Source organism: Antechinus flavipes, chromosome 2 (assembly GCF_016432865.1).
Source record: "Antechinus flavipes isolate AdamAnt ecotype Samford, QLD, Australia chromosome 2, AdamAnt_v2, whole genome shotgun sequence".
Lineage (NCBI taxonomy): Eukaryota > Metazoa > Chordata > Mammalia > Dasyuromorphia > Dasyuridae > Antechinus > Antechinus flavipes.
Window position 1 is genome coordinate 38,838,557 of NC_067399.1, and position 26,034 is coordinate 38,864,590.

At 41.9% G+C, this 26,034-nt stretch overlaps 1 protein-coding gene across 7 annotated transcripts in view; it reads left to right on the top strand.

Annotated features, from left to right (window-relative positions):
• Nucleotides 1-26,034, top strand: part of PAX8 (paired box 8) — a 79,713-nt gene that overhangs the window by 31,455 nt on the left and 22,224 nt on the right. For 4 of the 7 annotated variants that reach the window (XM_051974508.1, XM_051974507.1, XM_051974505.1 and 1 more), the window contains exons 3-7: nt 13,829-13,994; nt 16,977-17,174; nt 18,567-18,655; nt 19,642-19,767; nt 20,346-20,521. In XM_051974508.1, coding sequence (XP_051830468.1) covers nt 13,829-13,994; nt 16,977-17,174; nt 18,567-18,655; nt 19,642-19,767; nt 20,346-20,521 — 755 coding nt within the window. Of the gene's footprint in view, nt 1-13,828; nt 13,995-16,973; nt 17,175-18,566; nt 18,656-19,641; nt 19,768-20,345; nt 20,522-26,034 lie in introns of all 7 variants that reach the window. The other 3 variants (XM_051974506.1, XM_051974503.1, XM_051974502.1) reach the window with 1 other exon arrangement.

The following is a 26,034-nucleotide window of genomic DNA, read 5'->3' on the forward strand; positions in this document are numbered from 1 at the left end:
CACAAGAACCCTACCAGAGGACTGCCTTGGGAAGAGCCTTGGAGAAGATCTCAGGGAGTTTGTTTAACAGAGAGGGTATAGATGGAAGAGAGAGCCCCAGATGTGACCCCTGGGAGGGATTTATTTGCCAGTTAGCATTGGAGTAGCTCCACCTTTTTCATTGTCCAATATGACCATTAGGTTGGAAAATATGTGCCTGGTTCTTAAGCAATTATGAGACCTGGGAGGGGGGGAGTTGGGGCATTTGGGGAGCCTTATAATTTTTTTAAGCAATGTGTCTTTAATATTTCTCCAACTGCTTCTTCCCCCAACCTTAAACTTGGGGCTTTTTTCACCTCCTTGCTTTTCTGTTCTCTTTATTTTCTTCCTTGAAGATTTAATCTACTTTCACATTTTTCTGAAAGGACAATTCCTGAATCTATACCTACAGTTCTGACATCTTTCCTGAGCCTCCATCCCACATTCACAACTGATTCCTTTTGCATCTGTACTTCTATGGATATTTTGTTGGATCCTTAAACTCAGTATGTCCACCATGGGATCTATATTGTTCTCCTAGAAACTGTCCATGATGCCATCATTTATAATCTTCCCAATCATTTGTGCTAAAATAAAATCCCTCTTCCCAAACCAAACTTTTGATTTTGACTTCCCATTCCCCACAATCCTTTTCTTTTAGTGTTTCTTTCAATGTTCTCTATTTCTTCTCTCCTATTGCCACCCCTGGAGTATAAGCCATCACCCCATCACATCTGGGTTATTGTATTTTCTTCCTAACTATTCTTTCAACCTCTAATCTATTCTACTGCTAGTTTCTTTCTTATTTAAACCTTTTCTTCAATTCTTCCTTTAAATATCACTTTCTTCCTGCTCCGAAACCTTCAGTTGGATTCCAGTTACCTTCAGGATAAAGTCCATACTGCTTAGTTTGGCAAATGAAGCCTCCCCCATCCCCCCCAATCTAAAGTGCAATTCCTCATGTAATCATTCATTTTCAAGTGATTACTATCAGTCAATCAACAAATACTTATTAAACACTGTGTGTGGGCAACATGTTGGATACCATGTTGGCAACATAGTAATGCAAAAATAAAATAATTATAGCTAACATTTGCATAACCCTTTAAGGATTTCAAAACACTTTACATCTATTATCTCATTGGATATTCATAACAAACCTGTGAAATTGGGGCTGAAGAAAACCACAAATGGGGTCATGAAGAATAGAACATGATTGAAGTGACTGAACAATAACTGTAGATTACCTTCTTGATTATTAGGGACCACCCTGAGCCCTCCCCAGAATGAGTAGGCATCATGGTACAGTTAATTTAGAGTTGGGGATGAGGGTTCAGATCTTGGTTGTGCCATCTATTACTTGTGTAATCATTTACATTTTCCAGTTCCCAGTTTCCTTGTATATCAATTGAGATGGGATTAGATGGTCTCAAAACTCAAAACTTCCAGCCTTGTACCCACTCTGGAATCCTCTGTACCAATCTGTGGGTGAGCTCTCCCTCCTAGTCATTTCCAGCCTCTTTTCCCCTTTTATGGATCCTCCCTTCCTGCCATATCAGTTCATTCTTGACCTTTCCCTTCTCTCCTGTTGGCTCCTGCCTGGAACAGCTTCTCTGCCTCTCTAGATCCTGCCCAGCCTTCCAGATGCAGCCTAAAGCACGCTTCCTCCATCATGTTTTCCCTCCTCAGTCTGGCTGGCCTGCAGGGCTTTCTCCTCCTTCCTCTTCTCCCACTGTCTGTGCCACCCACTCAGCCATTAATCACATGCTGCCTTGAGACATCTTGGTTATGCCCATCTTGAACTGTTATTTAAATCTTGAGCTGTTATTTAATTCCACACATGTTTAAGTCTTGCTTTTCCCCTACTAGATTTGGAAATTCTTTGGGTCCAAAGTTAGAGGATTTGAGATGCTCTAGTTCATCCGTTCATCTGTTGAGGTGAAATCCTGGCTTTGTTTTATTCTGTCATTGGCAGTACTCCACTTTTGGGGCCTCAGTTTCCTCATCTGTAAACTGAAGGCAGTGAATTAGATGATCTCTAAGGCTCCTTCCATGGACAGCTAAGTAGTACCTTGGATAGAATTCCAGGATTGGAATCAGGAAGATCTGAATTCATATCCTTCCTCAGACACTTACTAGCTGTGTGATCCTGAGTTAGTCACTTCATCCTATTTACCTCAGTTTCCTCATCTATAAAATAGACTGGAGAAAGAAATGGCAAACCACTCTCATGTCTTTGGATATTAGATATTATTAGATATTATATTGGAGGTGGTTGATCTCCCAAACTGAAATGGGGAAGAGTCAGACATGATTGAGAATGAACAAGAACAAAAGCCCTTTTGATCTCTAAATACTATGATCCCATAATCCTTGAGAGTAGTAATGCTGGATTCTTGTTTTTTATATTTCTTCACATCTAGCCAATGGTCTTGTCCATAGTAGGAACTCAGTAAATGCTTGTTGATTAGCATTGCTTGAGCATTCATCACATTTAGGCACATTTAGTGTTGTCTTAGAGACTTTGCTGTGAAATGTAACAGGGCGCATGAGAAGGTGGGGAGATGGGAGTCAGACTGATCCCATTTGTCTTGGGGCCGTGTGTGTGTGTGTCTGTGAGAGAGAGAGAGACAGATAGACAGACAGATTTAGACAGATAGACATAGACATAAATACACAGAGAGAGATAGAGAGGGAAGAAGGGAGAGAGAGAAACAGAGAGAGAGAGAAAAAAAGAGAGAGAGAGAGAGAAATACTGAAACAGGATTTTAGAACTATATTAACATAGAATCAAAAAGGTAGAACTTTAAGGGACCTCAGAAACTACTTAGTCCAAACTCATTTTTCAGTTGAAGAAACTGAGGCATGAGGAAATTAGGTGATTTATCCTAGGTTACATAGGAAGTAAGCACTTGAGATGTTCAAATCATAGATTAAGTTTGAAAAAGACCTTAGGACCAATCTAGTCCAATCTCTTCATTTTGTGGAGGAAGAATTGAAACTAAGAGGTCCTAAGAACAGAGGAGCATAGAAAAGTAAGAGCGTCTTTTAGATGCCAATGATTCTTTGGATGAGGAAACTGAGGTCCCCTGAGAAGTTGTTACTTCCCAGGATCAACTAGTGGGAGAAGTAAGATTTGAACTCAGGCCTTCTGCCTTTCCCACCCTCCTCAAGACTCCTTCCATACACTAGATCAAACCGAGTCCCGTGTTCTGTGGAATCCTGATGTATTCCAACAATCCCCCCTCTAAAACATTACATTTTGGATTCAGAAATTTAGCAATGTAAAAGGAAATATATTGGGGGAATGCTGGAGATGATGCTAAGGGAGAATATAGTCAGGATGTGTAATAGAGTCTGGGTAGGAATGGATGGGCTATAATATGTATCAGTGAATGGAATGTCCCCATCAAGAAGACTATGGAGCCATGGGTATTTTGGAGCAAAGTATTCAATATAATATAACTTGTATGATAAAAAAAATCTTTGTTATCAAGGGGATTTACCAGCTTTTGGATAGGGGATTGGCTTGACTTCTTCCATTTTGTTTTAACATTTTCCCTACTTTCTCAATATTGTTATCTTTTTCTTTTATATCACCTGAATTTCCAAATATCTCCTTCTCCCCTGCCCAGCCCAGTAAGTTGTCCATTGTTACAACAAATCTAAAAAGAAAGAATATTTCAATAAAACTAACAATTTATTAGTTGAGCCTAACAACATATACAATGTTCTGCACTCATAGTCCCTCTTTTTTCAAAAAAAGAAAAGGTAGTTCAAGGACAATTAAGGTTATTAAAATTACAGTGTTTGGTTTCCTTTTTCTTCTTCCTATTACATTCTAACCCCTTCTTTACTCTGGATCTTTGGGTTTCTCAAGACCGCAAACCTGCAGTTGGGTTCCATCAGTCTATTTTAATCTCAGTAGTCAAATTTGTTGAAATTAATAGTTCAACAGAGGAAAACATGGGAGGCAAAGGTGGTTGGTCTGGTCTCTCCCAAAATCCGACTTAACATTGTGAAATGTTCATTGTTCTCCTTGAGAACAGGGACTGGCTTTTGCCCTTTTTTTGTACCTCCAGCTTTTAGCCTAATATCTAGTACATAGTATGTTCTTAATAAATGCTGCCTTACTGACATTGCATCTTTATTTAGCCTTTGTTCTGTAACTCATATCTCTTCTCTCATCACCAGATATGGTAGGTACCAAGAAGAGAAAGCATTCTCTCGGTCGCATACCCAGTTAGTGGCCAAAGGAATCCCTGAGCCTGGGAGATCAGTTTTCCAGGCTGCTCAGTTACCATTATTTTCTACCCATTTTCCAGAGCGTGTGATGGAAATCATCAAACTCCCTTGGGCCCTCAGAGATGCCAGAATGATTGAATGGGATGACCTAGGAAAGAGGAAAGGCCAAGAGATTCTGATAACTTTACTGGGATATGGGTTGAGGCAAAGGCTAAGGTATTTATTTAGGAAAATGGCAGACCAAAGGAAGAGTTAGAGAGGAGAAAAAAAAGTCTGGGTCCTGGAGAATTTTGGGGAAATGGAACAACACAAAAATTTTTTTAAAAAGAAGAAAGACTACAAAAGAAGAGAGGATTGAAAATGAAAGAAAGAAAAAAGAGAAAAGAAAAGGAGAGAAAATGGGGGAGCATCTGGATGATTGTGTCCAGGAAGAGATAGAATCAATGGGGCTGATTTCAGGAATAAATAGAGCTGTCATTGTCCCTTTGGGTTAAGGAGGGACACCTTGGTTTCAATCCAGCTAGCTGGATGTCTTTTTTTGGTGTCTATGACACATTATTTCTCTGGGTCCCTTCCCATCTAAAATGGGGAGCTTGGACTAGATGGCCTCTTAAATCCCTTCCAGTTTGAACATTCTGTAATTCTCAGATAGATCTCCAGGAGGACCCCATTAAAATGTAAATATGCTACCTTAGGGGAGAGGGGATAACTCCGGAGGCCTTAGTTAGTCCTTAGTGTATTCACAGATAACTCCCCTCAGGGGATGGGACTTAGAAAGGTACTTTTTTTTTTTTTTTTTTTTTGAAGTTGGAAGGAAAGCTCTGGAACAGTGGTCAGAGAGTATAGTCTGGGGTGGGGTCCCACGGTGAGGGCCCCAGGGCATCCAGCTTGAGGACAATAGGCCCCTGGGGTGGGGTAGAGGGAGTGGATGGGCAGGTGCCAGCAGAGAGGGCATGTCCACACAGCTGTGATGCCAGCCATTTTGCCTCTGCTGGGCTTGAACACCTGATGGAGTAAGAGACTACGGTTCTGACTCATTGTGTATTGTTCTTTCTTTCCCTGTGTGGGGCCCTGTGTCCTGGGATGGTGCAGGTGGCAAAGGAGGCAGAGATTTCTGTAATCTCCCTCTGCAATCCCTCCTGGGCCCTTCTGGTTTGCTTTTCAGATCCTTAGGGAAGCAAACACTGCATGGTGGGACAGACTGGGGGGGCCATGTCTGGGGTCTTTATACAAAGTGAATGGAGATCCTGTTTATAATTCAACCTAAAGTTCCCCCCATTTTGCCACTGGCCCTAGGCAGCAGGATGGTTATAATCCAGTGTGTTGTGCCACCCCCCAAGGATGAACAGAATGATGGTCTCTGGTTGGCATGGGCTACTGGGAAGATCCCAAAGTTTTTAGTCTGAGCACCCAAATCTTTCTTTTCATACTCAGGCAAGTCACTTTTCAGACAAAGGCATTGGATTAGTCCTTCTCTAAGGTACCTAAATCCTGTGACCTCCAGTGCTGGAATCTGCCAGGTGCCTCACAGTCAGAATTAATAGTCTACAATTCTATGATCTGATTGGATTTGTGCCTACTACTCCCATTTTATAGATGAAGTAACTGAGTCTAGAAAGAATAAAGTAACTTTCTTATGATCATGAAGTTAGCAAACAGCAGGATGCTTTGATTAAGGTCAAGTCTTCTGATTCTTAAATAAGCCGGTGTTCATTTTCCTGTTTGAGGTAGGCTATCTGATGGCTAATGCAAATAACAGTCAATGGTCCTGGGAATAGAGCCTTTATTTCCTTCTTGTATCTTTCCTGACTGATCTGGTCAATGACTTCTACGAGAAGGTTTTCTTTGAAAATGAGATTATCAGGCTGAAGCTGGATATTAGCCAGCCTACCCTCTCCATTGATATATGGGATTTCCTTCCTAGGTATAGCTACTGAATTTTTCTCTTCCAGTATTTCTGATCAGACATGGCACATATATACATATACATCTATGTAACATATATCCATACTTACATATATGCTAGAAAGTTTAGAGGAAATATATGTATTACCTGGTATGTATATATATATATATATAGTGTGTATGTGTATGTATATATGTATATATGTGTACCCATATATATACACCCATATATACACACACATATGTATACATACATACATACATATATATTTCCCTCTCTTCAAACCCCAAAACACTTTCTACCTAAATGAAGTAAGCTAATCTTCTATTGAAAACCTTGAAGGAAGGAATATGGTGACACTTGGACCCTAGAAGCCTTCTGGGGTCTGGGCACTAATCTCAGCCCTCCTATTATTTCTTTGGGAGGGTAATAAGTAGCTTAGACATTAGGTGGAAGAGTCTTGGAGAAAGACCTGAATTTCACTCCTGTCTTAGATAATGACTAACTGTGTGACCTTCAGAAGTAATTTAACTTTCCAGCCTCAGTTTTCTCATCTCCAAAATGGGGCACTGAATGGCTCTCAGGATTTGTTGTAAAGGATCAGATGGGAAAACACGGATGATACTTTGCAAATATTAAAAAAGCTCTAAACATATTAGCTATTTTATTATTGCTGAGTGATTTTATGCAAATATATGTGTATATGTACACATACTAGATATAAATGTATTTCTATATACACATATGTATTTCTATAGATACATAAACACACATATTATCCGCCTTGAGTCCGGCTATAGGAGTCTTTAAGGAGATCGTGTGGTTATACAGTTATCAAGAACATTGATCTGGGAGTCAAAGGACCACAGTTCAAGTCTCGATTTTGCCACTTGTGTGTGTGACCTTGAACAATCTCTGCGGTGAAAAAAAATTACATGTCGGGAACTTTGTAACCACAAAGCCCCGCACGAATGTTAGCAGTGATTGTGATGTGGCTACACGGAAACCCGGATAAATATAGCAATCGCGGGCTTGACTGAGTCGCAGCCATGGCTGGCTCTGGTGGCTGCTTAGCACCCCCTTGTGTTCATCGGCAGATGCAGGTTGGCCACCAAGGAATCAAGAGCAGATATAGTCATAGGATCATAGAGTAACATCGGGAAGGAATCTTGGGGGATCATCTAGTCCAAGAGCTTTTCTTTCACTTGTCCACCTGCTGCCTCGAGGCATCTGAAGACAGGGCACTTTTCACTTCATTGACTGTGAGCCCAGCTCACTCCCTCCCCCAAAATGGTTTTTCCAAGCTGGCACCTGGAGCCCGCTCCTCTGGGGGGTGGAAGCAGTGGGCAATGTGGTCTAGTAGAGAGAATGCTGAAGAGGACTTTGGGTTCAAATCTCATCTCTGCGACTTCACCATCACTTCACCATCACTTTGAGACTCAGCTTTAATGAGATATTTTCTACCTCTAGAACTAAAAGAAGGACGTAGGAAGGAAAGAAACAAGCATTTATTAAGCACTGGAGCCAAAGCGCTTTGCAAATTTTATGCTATTTTTATCCTCACAATAACCTTGGGAGGTAAGTGCTAGTATCCTCATTTTACAAATGAGGAAACTGAGGCAGACAGAGCTTTAAGTAACTTGGCCAGGGTCACACAACTAAGTGTCCATGATTAGATTTGAATTCAGGTCTTCCTGGCTCCAAGTTTAACTTTCTCTCCACCGTACCATTGAGCTGGAGGGGGACTGGACATGTGTTTTCATTTGTATTGGAAACTCCCAGATGAGATTTTTCCCTGCTACCAAAGTAAATCTCATCTTCTATGCAATGTATAGTCTTAAGAGTATTTCCTAGAATACTAAAAAGCTAAGTGATTTGCCTGGGGTAAAATAGCTAGTGTGTGGAAAGGCTGGGTTTGGATTTAGGTTTTCCTGATTTCGAAGCAAGCTGTCTGACATATTATGCTGCCTCTGATATGATCCTGATATTGATCATCTCTTTCATTTAGTTTTTTAAAATTAACGTTTATTGGTATCTTATGTTTTTACATTGTCTAAATTAGTTTAAAAAAAACACAATTGGGCAGCTGTGGATAAAGCACTGGAGGACCAGAGTTCAAATCTAGTTTCAGACAATTAACACTTCCTAGCTGTGTGATCCTGGGCAAGTCATCTAACCCTAATTGCCTCCTCAAAAACAAACAAACAAAAAACCAAAACAAAATAAAAAACCCACACACACATAATCACATTCATTATATTGAACAGGTACTGAACGACCTCTGAGAGCCTTTGTAACTCAGAGATTCTATAATTCTGTGTGTTGTATCCTATGACAGCTTTGTGAAGTTGATAGGGTTGATATTCTCATTTTACAGAGGAAGAAACTGAGACTTGGTGATTTGCTAGAGGCAGGGAAGGGGCTAGAACCTTGACTTTCTGAATCCTAGCCTAGTGTTCTCCCCCTACACTATGTTGGCAAAGATGGCCATAAGGCTCAACCTGCTGACACTGCCAGAAGATGGCAGAATGCCTTGCTTTCCATATTTAGACAGGGATATTTTCGCCCCTGTCCTGCTGCCCACATCAAAGAGATCCCTTGTTTTTTTTTTTAATGGGAAATTGACTGTTGAAGTCAGTGGGTGAGAATGGGCACTGGATGTCTGGCTCCCCACCCACTGCTATAAATAGGACTTAAAGTGGTTTTAATAATCTAGATCTTCTGTGAAACTACAAACACACACACACACACACACACACACACACACACACACACACACACTCCCTGACTTTCTTTCCCCTTCCCCTCCCTCAATGTCTTTCCAATTCTATCAAGGAAAGTTATTGGATCACAAAGCATCAAAATGAAATCTTGCTGTCTTGTTCCTGGCCGTGAATATCACACAATTGCAGAGTTTTTGAGTTCAAAGGGCCTCAACTAGCCATCTAGACCAACTTGAAATAGACCCATTATAGCATAGCCAATAAGTGATGACCTAGTTTCTCTTTAATGACCTCCAATAAGGGGAAACTCCTCATCCTGTTCCCAAAGCAATCCATTCCACCTTACACAGGTCAGATTATTGGGAAATTTTGTTTGCTCTCAAGCCTAAATTGACCTTGCAATGCCCATCTACTGCTCCTTTTCTGACCTCTGGAACCAGATAGAACAAATCCTATTCTTTCCTTACATGGCAACCTCTCAAATACTTGAAAATAATTATCACATTGCTGCTTTTCCCTCTCCCCTTCCTTTACAACTTCTCTTCTTAAGACTAAAACTGCCCAGTTCCTTCAACTGATCTTTATATGATATGGACTCAAGACCCTTCCTATTCTGGACACTGCCCCATGTACCAACGCCTTTCTTAAAATAAGATGCCCAGAAGTGAATGCAGTACTCTATTTATGATCAGATTTAATGGTTCCACCTGGCCAACCCCAGGCCTCAGCCTTGTAAACCTTATAACACTTTGTCAATATGAGTTGTTAGATTCATGGCATAGTTGGCATAGTACTTATGCCATTGTTAGGCTGTGAGAGTTCTAAAAAAGTGGGCCACATGCCCCAGAATAATCTCCTGATTTTGCCCAGTTAGGAACTAGAATTGATTCTCATCAATCATAAAATCATAATACATAATACTATGGCTCTTTCTCTCTCTTGTCTCTTCAAGGCATTCTCTATAGATATTCCAAGATCTTGTGGCAAGCAGATTTGGTGGGATTTTGTCACACCCACACACTCACACCCATCCACTCCGCCTACTTCCCCCATTGGGTGAATTGAGACACAGAAATGGAATGGGATGTGATTTAGATTTTATTGCTTAGACCCTGAATATATCCATGATCTCATTAATATTCTTTAGCTAATGGGCAGCCTTCCATGCCTTCTTATTCTATGCAATCTTGTCCATGTCTTTGCATAAATTAATTTCCATTGAATATATTGGAGGTTCTCCTCTCCACCTTCCTCTCTCTTCTTCCCCTTCCTTCTCCTCTTCTTCCTCCCTCCTCCTCCTCCTTCTTCTTTTTCTTCCCCTTTTCTTCTCTTCCTCTTTCCCTTCCTCCTCCTTCTTTTTTTTCCTTCGAAGGGAGTTAGGAAAGATCAGGTCTAAGCAATTAACAATTCTGTTTCTTTCCATCTTTTTCAGTTTTCTTTCATGTGTTGATTTCCCTTGTGGAGGGGGGGGGCATTTTTTCCCATGGGAATTCCTTTGAATACTTGAAATAAGTTACAGTGACCCTTTTCAGTCAATAGAAAATTTTCTCTTCTGCCACATAAACATTCCTAACTTCTTCACCTGATCCTCATATGGCTTGCATCTAAGACCTATCACCATCCTGTTTATTCTCCTTTGGAGAGAGTCTGACAAAGACAGAATTCAACAGAACTGTCACCTCCTTTGTTTTGGAGAGCATGATTCTTTTATGCCTCCTAAGATTGCATTTATTTTCTTGGGGTTTCATATCACACAGTTCATTCATAGTGAACTTGGCAGATCCCCCAGATCTTTTCTAGGTGAGCTACTGTCTAATCATATCCTATTGTTGTTGTAAGGGATGTAGAAGACCCTTACCCAAAATGACTACTCAGAGATCACTCAGTAGAAGGCAGAAAAGTTGGTTATTGAAAATCCTGTCCCATCCCGAGATAAGAAAGAGAAAGCTCGCAGTAGGAGGGCTAAAGAAGTAATAAAGATACATAGCTTTTATACAAGAAATTACATCACAAGTAAGAGAGCATTGAGAAGGGGAGGGGGAGGCATCTAATTGGTTAATGCTATTTGGGGAGATTGGAATGGAAGGTTTCTGTTCCCTGAAATCTCCTGATTTCTAGGAAATAGAAAGTCAGGCCTTCAGGCTTAATCAAGCAGATAGTGGTCCAGCTAATAGACTAAATATCGATAAATGTCAAATACCAATAAATGTCATCAGCTCAGGTTAAATAAATATGTTTCTAGTTGGCCAAGGCTCAAGTAGATATGAGCCAGCACATATTATTTAGGTCATGGGGAAACACAGAAATAATAAAATACAGAAAAAGAATTCATACCTTCCTGTAAGTTCTTCACCTTATCTCTATTCCCCACATTGTGAAATTGATTTTTGAACCCAACTAAGATAGTTTACATTTATTTCTACACTTCTTAGCGTGGACTCAACATTGTCAAAATATTTTTTTGACTCCTGACTTTGTCATTTCACATGTCAACTCCTAGCACACAGGCTCTTTGAGTATTATCTGTCACCATTGTTACATGACCAAACTGTATCCTTTCCTATCATCCTTGATGATATAGTATGATCAGAAATCTAGAATCAGGAGAGATATTAGAAGCTATCTAGACCAATTCCTTTCATTTTAGCAGTGAGAAAATTGAAACCCATAGACTTTCCTGGCATTACATAGGCTGTGAGTGGCAGAGACTTGAACCAGAGTCCTTTGACACCAGAAACACTTCTCCTTCCTCTAGCTCACGGTCCCGCTCCTCAACTACTATAGGGCATTGTCAGTAATATGGTGCATCCTGTTTTCACTTGCCATGTGTCTTTCATTGATCATGCGATCATCAGTTTTTCATTTTTCAATGATCCTGATGACACAATTTTGTAATACAGGGAAACTCTCATTGTTAAAGAGACCATGATAGCTGACCTTCCACCCACTGCCACCATTCAACAGATGAGTACACTGAAGCAGAGAGAACTGAAATGATTTGGTAAAGCCACAAGGCTTGTTAATGACAGAGCCAGGACTAGTAATAAAGACTCCCATTTCCTAGCCCACTGCTCTTTCTATTAAGTTTCTAGAACTGCTGATCCCTAGGGCAGATGAATGCCTTTTCCTCCTGCCTGTCTCACTCTCCCATTCTCCTCCCCCCAAAATGTTCCAACTACTCAAATTTCTCTTGAGCCCACGTTGGCCGTAGAACAAGATGAATGGGGCAGAGAATGGAGAGGGCAGGATGAATAATCAGCTTTAGGATCCAAGAGGCTAGTGAAGGCGAGTGTTCATCTATAGACGTATAGATTATTGAGATGGAGAAAAGGGAGGGAAGGGTATTCAGAGAGGGGCAAGAAACTATAGTTAGAAGGCTGAGAAAACTCCCTGGAGATTTTAAGGAAAGGCAAAGCTTAGTGTTGCTGAGGAGGAGGGAGCTGAGAGAGAAGAACAGTTCCTTAAAAGGGCTAGGGTTGGAGGCAACAGCACCTTGGCTCCACTATCTTAATCCCTTAGGGTTCCAGGGGAGATAGATGGGTATTTGTAATAGCTGCAGCAGGGAGACTCATTTAGCTTCTAGGTCATGATGATATCTAAGAAAGGTCTTGTACTACTCTTCCCTCTCCCACCCCAAATTGCCTATATTACTTCTGTGAAGGGAAAGAATAATAGGGATAGGTTTCGGGGTACAGCATGTGGATGGACTTGTGGGTACTTAAGTGGTTTCATTGTAGAACATAAGCATCAGAGACAGTTGTCCTTTTGGCCTGATGTGGAAAGAACCTTAGAGATTATCTGTCAAGCATTCTTAACTGAGAGTCCCAAACTTGGCTTGTAAACCAAATTTCAATGTAGTTGGTTTCCTTTATACTCTGTATTATATACATTTAAATGACAATAAGTCCCTAGGTTTTACTACACTACCAAGAAGTCCAAAGGGGACTTAAAAAGGCAAAGAACCCTGGTATTTTATAGTTGGGGATACTGAGTTTCAGGGAGGCAAAGCACACACACACATATTTATAATAATCATAATATATTTGTGATAAAAATGTGCAACAAAGTTGTACAATGAATGAGTAGCAGAAGTTTAGAGAGAACTCAGTCCCCTGATTGTTTTCCAGGACAACGTTCTTTCTGTCTGTTCTCCTTAAAAGCTAAAGAATAGAGAAGGAAAGAGCAGGGACTTGCTTTTTCTCTGCCTTAGAGAATAATAATGATAAAAAATAATCACAGCACTATACATTTAAAGCTGGAAAAGACCCCAGAGATGATCTCATCCAACCCCTCCATTTTACAGATGAGGAAACTGAGGCTCAGGGAACTGATTTATCTGTTATATAACCAATGACAGAGACAGGTCTTTCAATTTATTTATTTGTGGAGACAATTGGGGGTGAAGTGACTTGCTCAGGGTCATATAGCGAGGAAATGTTAAGTGTCTGAAGCCATATTTGAATTTAGGTCTTCAGTGCTCCCATATCTAGCTGCGCTGGATTTTTTGATTTAAAAACCATTACTCTGGGATTGGATGTTTCTGAGATTAGCATTGTGTCCTTGACTCCCTAAGACCTTTCTATTTGTCTCTGAATCTCCTTGCTCCAGCATTTTGGCAGAAAGCATCCCTTCTCATCCCATTTCCAAGAGCCCCCAACTTCTGCCTTCTCTCCTATTTGTTCTGTGCCAGCAAATCTTTCTTGGATGGTCCATTTCATGATGGGATTAAAGAGATGAGGGTATGATTAAGAGATGCCAGATGTGTCTGGCAGGAAAACTAGAGGTAGATATCTATCATACATGATTGATGTATGTCAAAATGCAAATGGATAAGCTTTGGGTGGGGGCAAGCTGTTTTAAAATTCAATTCTCTTACCTGTTCCTCCTCCCCCTAATACCCACCCATTTGGGAATGGGGGGAATCTTCTTTCTTTAGGCCATGGGGGGCTGAACCAGCTGGGTGGAGCCTTTGTGAACGGCCGGCCTCTCCCTGAGGTGGTGCGCCAGCGCATTGTGGACCTGGCTCATCAGGGTGTGAGGCCCTGCGACATCTCACGCCAGCTCCGGGTGAGCCACGGCTGTGTCAGCAAGATACTGGGCAGGTAAGCACGAAATTCATCTCTCCTGCCTAGTACTTTTGAGTGCCCTGTATTCCAGCACTCCCCTTCCCAGGGCTTTTCCTCCAATGTTCTTGGCTTTCTTGCTATTTCTAGAACACAATACTCCAACCCCCTACCCCAACTATTTGTACTGGCTATTTCTCATGCCCAGAATGCTTTTCTTTTTTTCTTCTGCCTTTAGGTTTCCCTGGTATTCGCAGTGATTCAGCTCAAACTCCACCTTCCACAGGAAGCCTTTCCTGGATCTGTCCTCTTATCCCCTCTACCCTTCTGCTAGGTCTTTCCTAGATCCCTCCATTTTCCTCTTAGATTATCTCCCATTTATACTGTGTAGAGCTTGTTAGTACATAGTTATTTGCATGTTGTATCTCTCATTTAGAATGGGAACTCCTTGAGGACAGGGATTGTTTTTGCCTCTCTTTGTACCTCCTTTACTTGGCACAGTGCCTGAAGGAGTAAGGGCTGAACATATGATCTGATTGGACCCTGGGCAAAGAAACACCCTTGGGTTTGACTAACACAATCCACTTCTAATGCAGAATACTGTCCTGCAGCAGCTCCTATATTTTAGAATCTGGAGACCCATCATCATGGCTTCCTCTCATATTCCCTATATTCCCCTGAAGATGTGAGGGTCTCCTCATCCTGAGTGGGACTGAGGAATAGCAAAGAAGTTTCACTCTGTATGTGCTATCATCCTGTCCTAACATTGTTTAAGCAGAGATACAGAGAGGCCAGATGAAAGACTTGGATCCTTAAGATATGAGACATGATAATTAGGGATGGGAGCTCAGAGCACAGCTTTGAGATGAAAAGAGTTGGTGGCTTCAAGAGTAGAAAAAGCTAGGGAAAGTCAGTTATGATAAATCAGAGGGCAGAGCTTGAAGTCCCAGGAGCCAATTTATTGAGGAATCCAGGTTCATAATAATAATAATAATAATTTTAATAATTCATTAATAAAAGCCAAATTATTAATTAACATTTATTCTAATATTCGCAGAATCTTTGTCTACATTATCTCACTTGCTCCCCACAATAGTCCCCTTAAATAGGAATTATCTCCATTTTATAGCTCAGGAAACTGAGATTCAGAGAGATTGAATGAATTATCTTAGGACACATACAGCTATTGAGTATCTGAAACTGTATTTGTATTTATGTCTTTGGAACTTAATGTTTTTTTTAATCATACTAAGCTACCTACTATGCTCAGACATTGTGTAAGCTGCTGAGGATGCAAATACAAATTGCTTTATTTCTGGACTTAGTGTCAGCAATATTTGAGTTTAATCTCACCCTAGATTCTAGCTATGTGACCTGTATCTCAGTTTCCTAATTTGTAGAAAGAAAATAATAATAGCACCTACCTCATAGGATTGACTTGAGGATCAAATATATATATGTATATGTATATTATATATATATAAACACATATATGAAGGTATATAAATATGTAGATATAGATATATATACATATATACATATATAATATACAATGATTATATATGCAAATATATGTATATGTACATATATACAAACACATAAATACAAATGTAGATATACTCATTTATGTGTATGTGTATGTACATATAGCTATATATGCTACTTTGAAAACATTAAAACAATATATAAATGGCAGTTGTTGTTGTTATTACCCATGGATAGTGAATTCCACTTGAAGGAATTTCAAAAGGAGCTACAAACAGAAAAGAGGCTAATTTAGGGATTTCTTTAGCAAGTCTTTCTTTAGGGATTATCTGTGGGTTGGAATTTAGCAGTTTTCAGAGTGAGAAACTACTGAATGGACCAGGGAACAGGGCTTGCTTGTCCAGGGACCTAGAGAATAAGAAGTCAAGCCCAGCCTTGAAGAATGGGAGAAAAATAAAGAAAGGTTGAGTAGCAGAGCACAGAAAAAGTCAACCTTCAGGTCACAAAGGGAGCTGGGCTACCTGGACAGGTATAATAAGGAGATCTAGAGAGGAAAAGTGATGAATTCCTCAATGCAAGCCAAGCTAATTGAATAACATGAAATTGCATTTCCAGTAGCTCCCCTTTTCTGCCTACTGTTTATATCATAAGAAACCTAGAATGTTAGAATAGAAGGAAAGTTAGAAATCGTAGGGTCACAGAATCATAGATTTAGGACCAGAAGGGATTGTAAAGATCATCTAGTCTGAACCCCTCATTTGGATAAGGACACTGCTAGTACCCAGAGAGTTTAATTAATTTGTTCAGGGTCACACAGATGAATAAATGGAAATGAGTCCAACCTCCCATCTAGTGCAGGAGCTCTTTCAAAGAGTGAACTCTAGTGAAGATACAGGGGAAGAAGGAACTCTAGTGAAGACACCTGAAGAAATAAAAAAGAAAGCAGTGGAAAGGACCAGAAATCTTGGGTCCAAACCCCTTTTTGATACTTGTTATCTTGGGTAAAGTACTCGACCTCTCTGTAAATTGATGGAGTTGGACTTAATGGCCTTTGGAGTCCCTTTTAACTCCAGGTCTAAGATCTTATAAAAGGATGGATTTCCTACCTTAGGGTTGATAGCAAGGGATAGGGATCTCATGGGACTTAAATGGATCTTAGATATCATGTGCTTCAACTGTCCTAAGTTTGTAGGTAATGAAACCTGGGGTTCAGAGAGATGAGGTGGCTTTCCCAGTGGTGCACAGGTAGCAAGTACTAAAGGCATAATTAGAACTAAGTTATTCTAATTCAGACCAAGTACTCATTCTGCTAAGCTTTTGAAGCTCTCTCAAAACCAACCTGTTGGAAGCCTGTTTCATGAGCCCATACTTCCCCAAGAGTCCCTAAACAGGACAGACTAAAGCTAGGAAGAACTGAACTCTGCCATCTCTCTCTCCCCTGTTCTCCCTGTTTCTGCCATCCCACTCCCTCGCTCACCACCTTATCTGTCCTCATTTGCTTACTGGGTAATTCTCTGGCGTTCTCTATTGGAGTAGGTACTACGAGACTGGGAGCATCCGGCCTGGAGTGATTGGGGGCTCGAAGCCAAAGGTGGCCACCCCTAAGGTGGTGGAGAAGATTGGGGATTATAAGCGGCAAAACCCAACCATGTTTGCTTGGGAGATTCGGGACAGGCTCCTGGCTGAAGGAGTCTGTGACAATGACACCGTCCCCAGCGTCAGCTCAATCAACAGGTAGGAAAGGGAAAAAGCACAGAGCTCTGGACAGTGGGAGCCACTAACAAATCAGCTCTGAGGAGGGAAAGGAGGATTTAGGGCAGAGGTTGGTTAATGGCCTCAGCATATCAGTTCCACACACTTTAGGCTCCTGAACTGGCCCTAGTTCATTTAAAATGAGGAAGTGGGCTGGGGAGAGGAAATGGTGGGCATCTGGCAGATGCCATGATCTGACCCAGGGGTAGATCTCAGGCACAAAGAGAAAAGCTACTGTTCTTCTATTACCTATGCAGGGGTGGTAGGAATAGCTGAGATAAGAATCCCTAGCATGCTGCAGAGTTCAGCTCAGCTGCCACTTCCCTCTCCCAGCTTTTTTAAAACTATCCACGGATGATCATTTCTTTCCGCTTTCAATTACTTTGTTTTTGCTCTTTATATAAACTAATCTGCAGACATGTTGTTTCTTTCTAGTAGAATATAAACTTAAGGAAAGGGATGCTTTAATTTTTAACTCGAATCCCTAATGCCTAAGACAAAGCAAGCTAAAATATGCTTGTTAAATTGATTTGAATTAAGGGAAGTTTCTCTTCCTTTGATTTTTTTTTGGGAGGGTCTCCTGGATGGAAGTTGCTTCTTCCTTCTCAGAGGGAACTTATTTTCAAACTCCTTTCTTTATGAAATGTATACTAGTTTTCTCAATCACGATAACAGCTAACATTTGTATAATATTTTTTTTCTGTGTTAGTCACCTTATAATCATTATCTCAACTTCATGAGGTAGGCACTGTTATGATCCCCATTTTACAAATGAGGAAACTGAGGCAAAGAGAGATTAAGTAACTTGCCCAGCTAGTAAGTATCTGAGGTCAGATGTGAACTCAGGTTTCCTTGCCTCCATGCCCTATCCCCTATCCATTGGATGACCTAGTTGCCTCGACAAAAGCTTTTTATAAGATCTGTCTCTTGAAACAGCTGGCTAAGCAATTGAACTTTAGCTAGGTGCCTTCTTTAAGTTGTCAGCTTCCCTATTGGTTTGATGTAGGAAGTAGCTTCCCTTCTACTTGACTCTGTTGTCCAATGGGCTCATAGATGAAGACTAGAAGAGATCTTAGAGGTTATAAGTTTTTTAAAAACAAATGGAAAAATAGAGGAAAAGAAAATTTGTGACTTTTCCAAGCAGAACTAGATTTGAAGTAGGATGTTCCTGAGATCATGGTGCCCCTTGGAGTGCTGGGAGAGTAGAACAATCCATCTCTGGGCTGCAGAAAGAGCTCATTCTGTCTCCATGAAACAACTTTGGCCTCCATAGTGCACCATTGGTGGAGAGGATCCTATTTCACCTGCCATGGGGCTCTGGCAGCTTTGGACTACCCAGTGTGCCCATCATCCTCCTATTTCTCTTCCCAATAGAATTATTCGGACCAAAGTACAGCAGCCATTCAACCTCCCCATGGACAGCTGTGTAGCTTCCAAGTCTCTGAGTCCAGGACACACCCTGAGTAAGTACCAGCAGCCCCACATCCAGCCTGATTGCTATCAGAACTCAACCTTTGCTTTGTAATATGGGGTTTTCCTAGTAGCCTTTCCTCAGAGCTCTTCAAGGCAGGCACTTAAAGGGTTCCTACCCCCATTTTATAAATGACAAAATTGTGACTCTAAGTGTTTAAGTGTCTTGCCCAGTGTTTGAGCATTTGACAGAGTAGAACCTAGCTTTCCTGACTCTATACCATATGCCGTGCTTTCTGCCTCTCACTTACATAACCTGTTACACATATGTACTCCCTTATTCTCTCGTGTCCTCACACATACATGCATTCACATGTACACATGCACACACATTTGACCCTACCCAGATATATTTACACATTAGGCAGGAGAAGTCACCAGTCCTGTTAGATTCTGAAAAGTGACTAGGAAGGAGACAAACTGAAAATCACAGACGTTGTTAGAGCTTGCAGGAAACCTCCTGGTTCATTCAGCCCATACCTCCTCCAACACCTTGCCTTTTTACTGAAGCTCAGAGGGGGAAGTGACTTGAATAAGATCACACAGTGAATTAGTGGCGGAATTGTGGTAAAATTGGATATCTTGATTTCTATCTTTCCAGAGTGGACAGAGCTGAGAGATGAAAGAAGTTTTCTTTTTTCTTTTATTTTGGGATAGGGAGCGTATGGACCATGATTTTATTGGTTTAATGAATTCACTGGGTCAAACATACTCCTTCTAGAAATACAGATTACCACCTGCTCTGCCATTTAGAGAATCAAAAATTGCCTGGGAGCACTCAAAGATTAAATGACTTGCCAGGATCACACATCCCTATGTGAGGACTTGACTCAGAAGCTGGTTCTGTTGATTATACCATTTACCTTTTCTCCTTCTAAACCTTTATCCTTCCAGGCTGAGGGGTCTTATTTTCCCCAGCCCAGATGACTGGAGAATCACACTGACACTTATCCTGTCTTCTGTATTGTTTTCCCTTTAGTCCCCAGCTCAGCTGTGACACCCCCAGAGTCTCCACAGTCAGATTCGCTAGGTTCGACCTACTCCATCAATGGGCTCTTGGGGATTGCTCAGCCTGGCAATGAAAGCAAGAGGAAAATGGATGACAGTAAGTAGGGGAGGAGGGGAGGAATTGGGGCCCCCAGGAGAAGCCGATTGGCCACAGCCATGACTGGGAGAGTGGAGTCCACACTTCTCACCTGGGGTCTTAAAACCCACAATGACCAGTCTGATGATACCAATTTCTCCAGTCCTCTGAAGAAAGGAACAGACTCATTCCAATTGTGTGTAGAGAGGGCAGATATGGGATTATGGGTACCTCCTAAAATCTCCAAGCTGACAGGACCCTTTGTAGTCACCTAATCATTGAATAGAGAGGGAAACTGAGGCCCAGAGAGGGGAAATCACTTCCCCAAGATTAACAGCATTAGTATGGTACCTGATTCCTAAGGCATCTTAAATGCACAGGTGCTGTGCCCCCTCATAGACAATGTCTAAGCATCTCCTAGGGGTACTCATTCAAACCCAGTGAGTATGATGTTCTAAGGGGATACCACAGGCCAAAGTCAGCAGTTGTTGCACACTGGGGTAAGTTCCTGGGATGGTACATGGGACTGCCTTCCACTAGAGAGGCCCTTGGGGTAGGGGGATCAATTGGGTGACCTTTCCTCCATGCCGGGTTCCCAGGTGACCAGGACAGCTGCCGGCTGAGCATCGACTCTCAGAGCAGCGGGAGCGGCCCCCGGAAGCACCTGAGGACAGACACATTCAGCCAGCATCACCTGGAGTCGCTGGATTGCCCATTTGAGAGGCAACACTACACGGAGGCTTACCCATCTCCCAGCCACACCAAAGGCGAGCAGGTGAGTCCCTGGGCCCTGCTGGGAAGGCAGCACTGCTAGACCTGAAGGCCTGTTTCTTATGCTATCTGTACCCAACAAAGCATTTTGTCCAGCTCTGTGATCACACCCCTCCTCACACCAATGCCTCGAGTAACAATAATGAAAATCGTTTTATAATTTTTAAAGCCATTTGAGAAACACTATTTGTTTTTTTTTTTTTAACAACCCTGAGAGCTCAGTAATGTTAGCGGATGTCTCTAAATACCTACTTTTAGGGTTCCCAGAATGCCCTGTGTAAGAGTACATATTCTACCAAGGAGAGTCCTTCATAGTCATATCATGTGACCATTTTACAGATAAGAAGAGTGAGGCTTTCAGACACATGGTTTTATAAGTAGAGATGATTTTGATGCCTCTGATTTCCCATCTGGGGATTTTCCCACTGACTTTCAGTCAGGCAGGCAATTATTCACTTGCTTTTTTATATATGAGGAAACTGAGGCTCAAGGAAATGGATTGATTTGCTAAATTCATAATCCATACCAGGTTTCATCCGCCATTCACAACAAACCTCTGAGCATCATGGGATCATGCTCTCTGGTCCAACATCCCGTTTTGCAAATGAAGACATCATGGTGCAGTGGGAATGGAGCTGGGTTTGGAGTCAGCAAACAGGTCAAATCCTGCCATTTGCTTCCTGAACTTGGGGAAATACTTTTTGTTCTCTCAGTTTCCTCATCCATAAAATGGAAATTTGTGGACAAGGACCCTGTCAGCTCCAAATTTATGATTTTAGGACTTTCCCAGGGTCACATAGTTAGTTAAATGTTCAAGTTAGAATTAGAATCTAGATCTTCTTCTGTTGCTTGTGTGTGTGTATGTGTGTGTGTCTGTGTGTCTCTGTGTGTGTGTGTGTGCACGCACCTGCCCAGGCTAACACAGTTTGTGTCAAATGAGTGAGATTGGATTTGAACTCACGTCCTTCTGACTCTGGGGCCAGTGCTCCATCCACTGTGCTACCTAGCAGCTCCTGAATCCCCATTTTCTTGACTCTAAGTCAATATTTTCCCACTCTTGCCTTTCAGTAAGATAAGTGTCATTCTCTTTCTTTTACAAATGAGGAAACTGAGTCCCAAAGAGTTTCAGTGATTTGTTAGAGACAGGTTACTAGTAAGAGAGCTACTATAAGACAGTCAGTTTGTATAGACTCTCAGAAAGCTGATTGTGAAATTTTCAGTGTGAGCATTTACACCTTTGAAATGGACAAACACTGAATATCAGGGCTGTGTTATTGTCTTTTTCTTCTTCTTGTCTTACTGTGTTATTGATTGTTTAGACTTGAAAAAATAATGAAAAAATATTAATAATTCAGATTAAATTAAAAATTGTTCTGTGTATGAATATTATTTTGAAGGGAGAACTGGTTGTTAAGTATTTACTAACATATCTCTGAAAGAATCCATGTTTTTCACTCCCAGTCCCTTTTTATTTGGCTGTTAATCGGTGCATCACTTAGTTACTGTCACAAGACTTCTCTCTCCCAACTTCCATGCCCAGAGCTTTCAGTTCATCTTTTCTTTCTCTATATCCCTTCTAGACAGCATCTTCATTAGCCTGGCCCAGCCTACCCAAGACACTGAGAACAGATAAGATGACTTATCTGGAGTCAGGATGATTTGAATTCAAATATGGCCTCCGATATTTCCTAGCTATATGATCTTAGGCAAGTCCCTTAATTCTTTTTGCCTCAGTTTCCTCACCTGTAAAATGAGCTGGAGAAGGAAATGGAAAATCATTGTATTATCTCTATCAAGAAAATCTCAAAGGAGGTAATGAAGAGTTGATCATGACTGAAATAATGGAACAACAATAATAAACTAGAAGAGTGAAGGATGAGACCTAGAGGAAAGTTTTGTTTCCAAAGAACAATTCTAGGGGAGACAAGGTGAATTATGGGATTGACCTGGGATCTTGGATGAATATATGGTTAAGAAATGGAGGAAAAACATTTTACTCTTCTCAGAATCGGTCCCAGCACTCTCTCAGAGCCATCAACTTCTCTCTTCTCCATCCTTTGACCAAAAGCTTATTGACATCTCATGTAGTTAATTTTCTGGCTGCCCCGGGTATCCTAGCCTGATTCTGCTTTCTATATTTCTACTTCCCCCCTCCTCTGAAAGTGAGCTCGGTGTTTGAGCCTGAGCTTCTTCTACTTGGCATTCTGCTGAAAGGATGCCTGTTGGGGGTCTCTCTGTCTGCAGCCAGCCATCAAGGGCTGACTGAGTCTCTGGGAGAGGTACCAGTAACCAAGTGAATTGTAGGCAGTGGCTTTATGGGGAGCTGGGCCTGAGCCAGCACCTGCAGCTGGGGAGGGAATATGCATCAGCGATTTTTACCAGCAGTGGATGCTGTGATGAGGGGGCCATGGAGAGCAGGTTATCAGCAAGTCTGAGAAGAAGCCCTGGATGTTCATCAGCGAGTCAGCAGAGAAGGTTGCATTGGCTCCATGGAGGGAAATGAGGTTTGCATCGAGAGTGAGAGAAGGGGGGAAGGAGAGAGAGACAGAGACAGAAACAGAGAGAGAGGGAGACATGGAGAGACACACACAGAGAGGAAGAAAAGATAAGGGGGAGAGGGAGACAGAGATAGACAGAGACAAAGACAGAGAAATAGAAAGAGAGGGAGACAGGGAGAGAGAGATGAGAGAGAGAGAGAGAGAGAGAGAGAGAGAGACAGAGACAGAGAGAGAGAGAGACAGAGACAGAGGAAGACAGGGAAAGAGAGACACACACAGAGGAAAAAAGACAGGGGGAGAGGGAGACAGACAGACAGAGACAGAGACAAAGACAAAGAAATAGAGATAGAAAGAGAGGGAGACAGGGAGAGAGAGATGAGAGAGAGAGAGAGAGAGAGAAAGAGAGAGAGAGAGAGAGAGAGACAGACAGACAGACATACGAGAGAGAGAGAGAAAGAGAGAGAGACACAGAGAGAGAGAGAGAGAGAGAGAGACAGAGAGAGAGACAGAGACATACACAGAGAGGAAGAAAAGATAGGGGGAGAGGGAGACAGACAGAGAGAGACAGAGACAAAGACAGAGAAATAGAGATAGACAGAGAGGGAGACAGGGAGAGAGAGACATACGAGAGAGAGAGAGAAAGAGAGAGAGAGAGACAGAGGGAGAGAGAGAAAGAGGCACACACACAAAGGGAAAAAGACAGGGGGAGAGGGAGACAGAGAGAGACAGAGACAAAGACAGAGAAACAGAGATAGAAAGAGAGTGAGACAGGGAGAGAGAGACATACACACCAGAGAGACAGAGAGAGAGACAGAGACAGAGACAGAGAAATACACAGAGAAAGAGAGATAGACAGAGACGGAGAAAGTCTGATGAGCCAGTGTGCAGGAGAACAATGGGCCGCACATCAGCCAGCCCACTGAGAACCAATGAAACTCGGCCATGACTCTGGGGAAGGCTTCTGTCAAAGCAAAATTTCCTGAAGACTGGCTCCATTTTTCAGCCTCAACTCCCGGACAACTTGCCTAGTCAGGTCTAGGAGAAGGGGGAGTTAATGGAGACAAGTGGATGCAGAAGCCAGGCATTGGAGTGATGTGCACACATCTATCATGGCCCGTGTGGGGACGAGAAGCCGTGCTATGCTCCGAGTCCCTCTGTAAGCCTGGTGCCCTCCTGCTGTTTACTTCTTTCCTCTTCCCTTGCTGATATAACTTCTTTGTCTGAGGAGCAGTCAGTCTTTCTTTTCCCTCCTCACCTTAACCTTTGCTGGTCTGGGGAAAAGGTCCTCAATGTAAACTCCTGTCCCCAGAGCTGACGCAGAATCTTAGGGCATCCTTTCATAAGCTCACTCATTCTTAGAATTAGCCAAGAATCTTAGCATATTTTTTCACTCTCATTCTCTCATTCGATCACTCGGAATAAATTATGAGAAGAAAAAGTCATTTTTCTAGAAATGGCAATGCACACCCTTGGATTTATCAGAAAACATTGATTTGGAACCACCAATTATATTATAACATAGCTTGGGAAAGGAAAACGTCCCAGGGAAGTCCGTGGCCAGTCAGTCACCCAGGAGGCAGCTTGGGTGCTCAGTCCCAGTCAAAATCCCCTCTTGAGCCCCAGGAGTGTTAGTCCCCCAGGCTTTTGTCACAGCCCCCAACAGTCTGGGGACGAAGACTATCTGTAATGATGAAGACCTGATGAAGTGTCCATTCTGGCCACTGAGTCAGAGCTGACTCCGGTCAGAAGAAGCTCTGATAAATAAAGACATTCAGCAAGAGGAGTTGGGCATGCTTCCTTATACCAGGAACGAGGAGAGCTGCTTGAATGCAATCCCAAACATTCTCTTGATTCGGTTAAAAAAATCAATCATTCATGTGTTTGGACTCCATGAAAAGTATTTGATTGATTTTTTGAGGACTTAAAAAAAAAGATAAATTGGTTATATATAGCTACTGTAAAAAGCAGCTAGATGGCGCTGCAGAGGATAGAATACCAGGCTGGGAATTAGGAAGGCTCATCTTTCTGAGTTCAAATCCAGCCTCAGACACTTCCTAGCTGTGTGACCCTGGACAAATCATTTCACCCTGTTTGCCTCAGTTTCCTCATCTGTAATATGAGCTGGGAAGGAAATGGCAAATTATTTCTGTATCTCTGTCAAGAAAACCACAAATGGGGGTCACAAAGTATTAGACATGACTGAACAACAAAAAATTATTCAAGGTGTCCCAAATTCATGTAGTTTAAAGCTCCCTTTTAAGCTAAAAAAATGTTAGAAATGTTAAATGTTTTAAAAAATTTAAGACACCTTGTATCTTTTACTATATTGATTAAATATTGATGAGGGGGTGAGGGAGGGTGAGGGAGAGAGCAACAAATAGACTCCATCACAAGATGTGCTAAAACTTAAAAAAAAAAAAACCTTCTAGAACCAGATATTTTGTTCTGTTTCCCTGCTTTGGGTTTTAAGAAGTTCCATCCAATCCAATCCTAAACTGTAGGCCTTTCCCCTCCAATCTTCCTTTCCTTGGGAAGATTTGTAACTTGGAGACCATTTAGTCAGTGTCTGCTTCAGCGCCCTCAATGGCGCTCTGGCGGCCTAGAGGATTTAATATGGCTTCTGGAGGCGCCCAAGACACAACTGGAAAGCGATGCGGTTCCTCCGAGACACAATTTCAGTGAAAATAATTAGGAGTCATCACAGTTGGAGGTTTTGTTATGCAACAGAGCTTTGCACGTGTTTGTGACTTGATGGGGAGCTGTGCATCTGTAGGAGGCTCTTATTGTGTCTGGCAGGGTGTCATCAGCGGGAGTGGGTGGCGGGGGAGGTCTCTGAGTAGGGTCTTCATCTAGCGTTCCAAAGGCCCACCAGGGCAGCTGAGTGAGTTAGGATCTGGGGTTCTAGAGATGAAGGACTTTGGGGGTTCTCTTTATTTGGTGAAGGAAGGAATTGAGGTTCTCTGAATTCTGTCCTTCTGGCTCTAGAAGCAGTGCTGTTTCTGCACATCCTCTTGGAGAG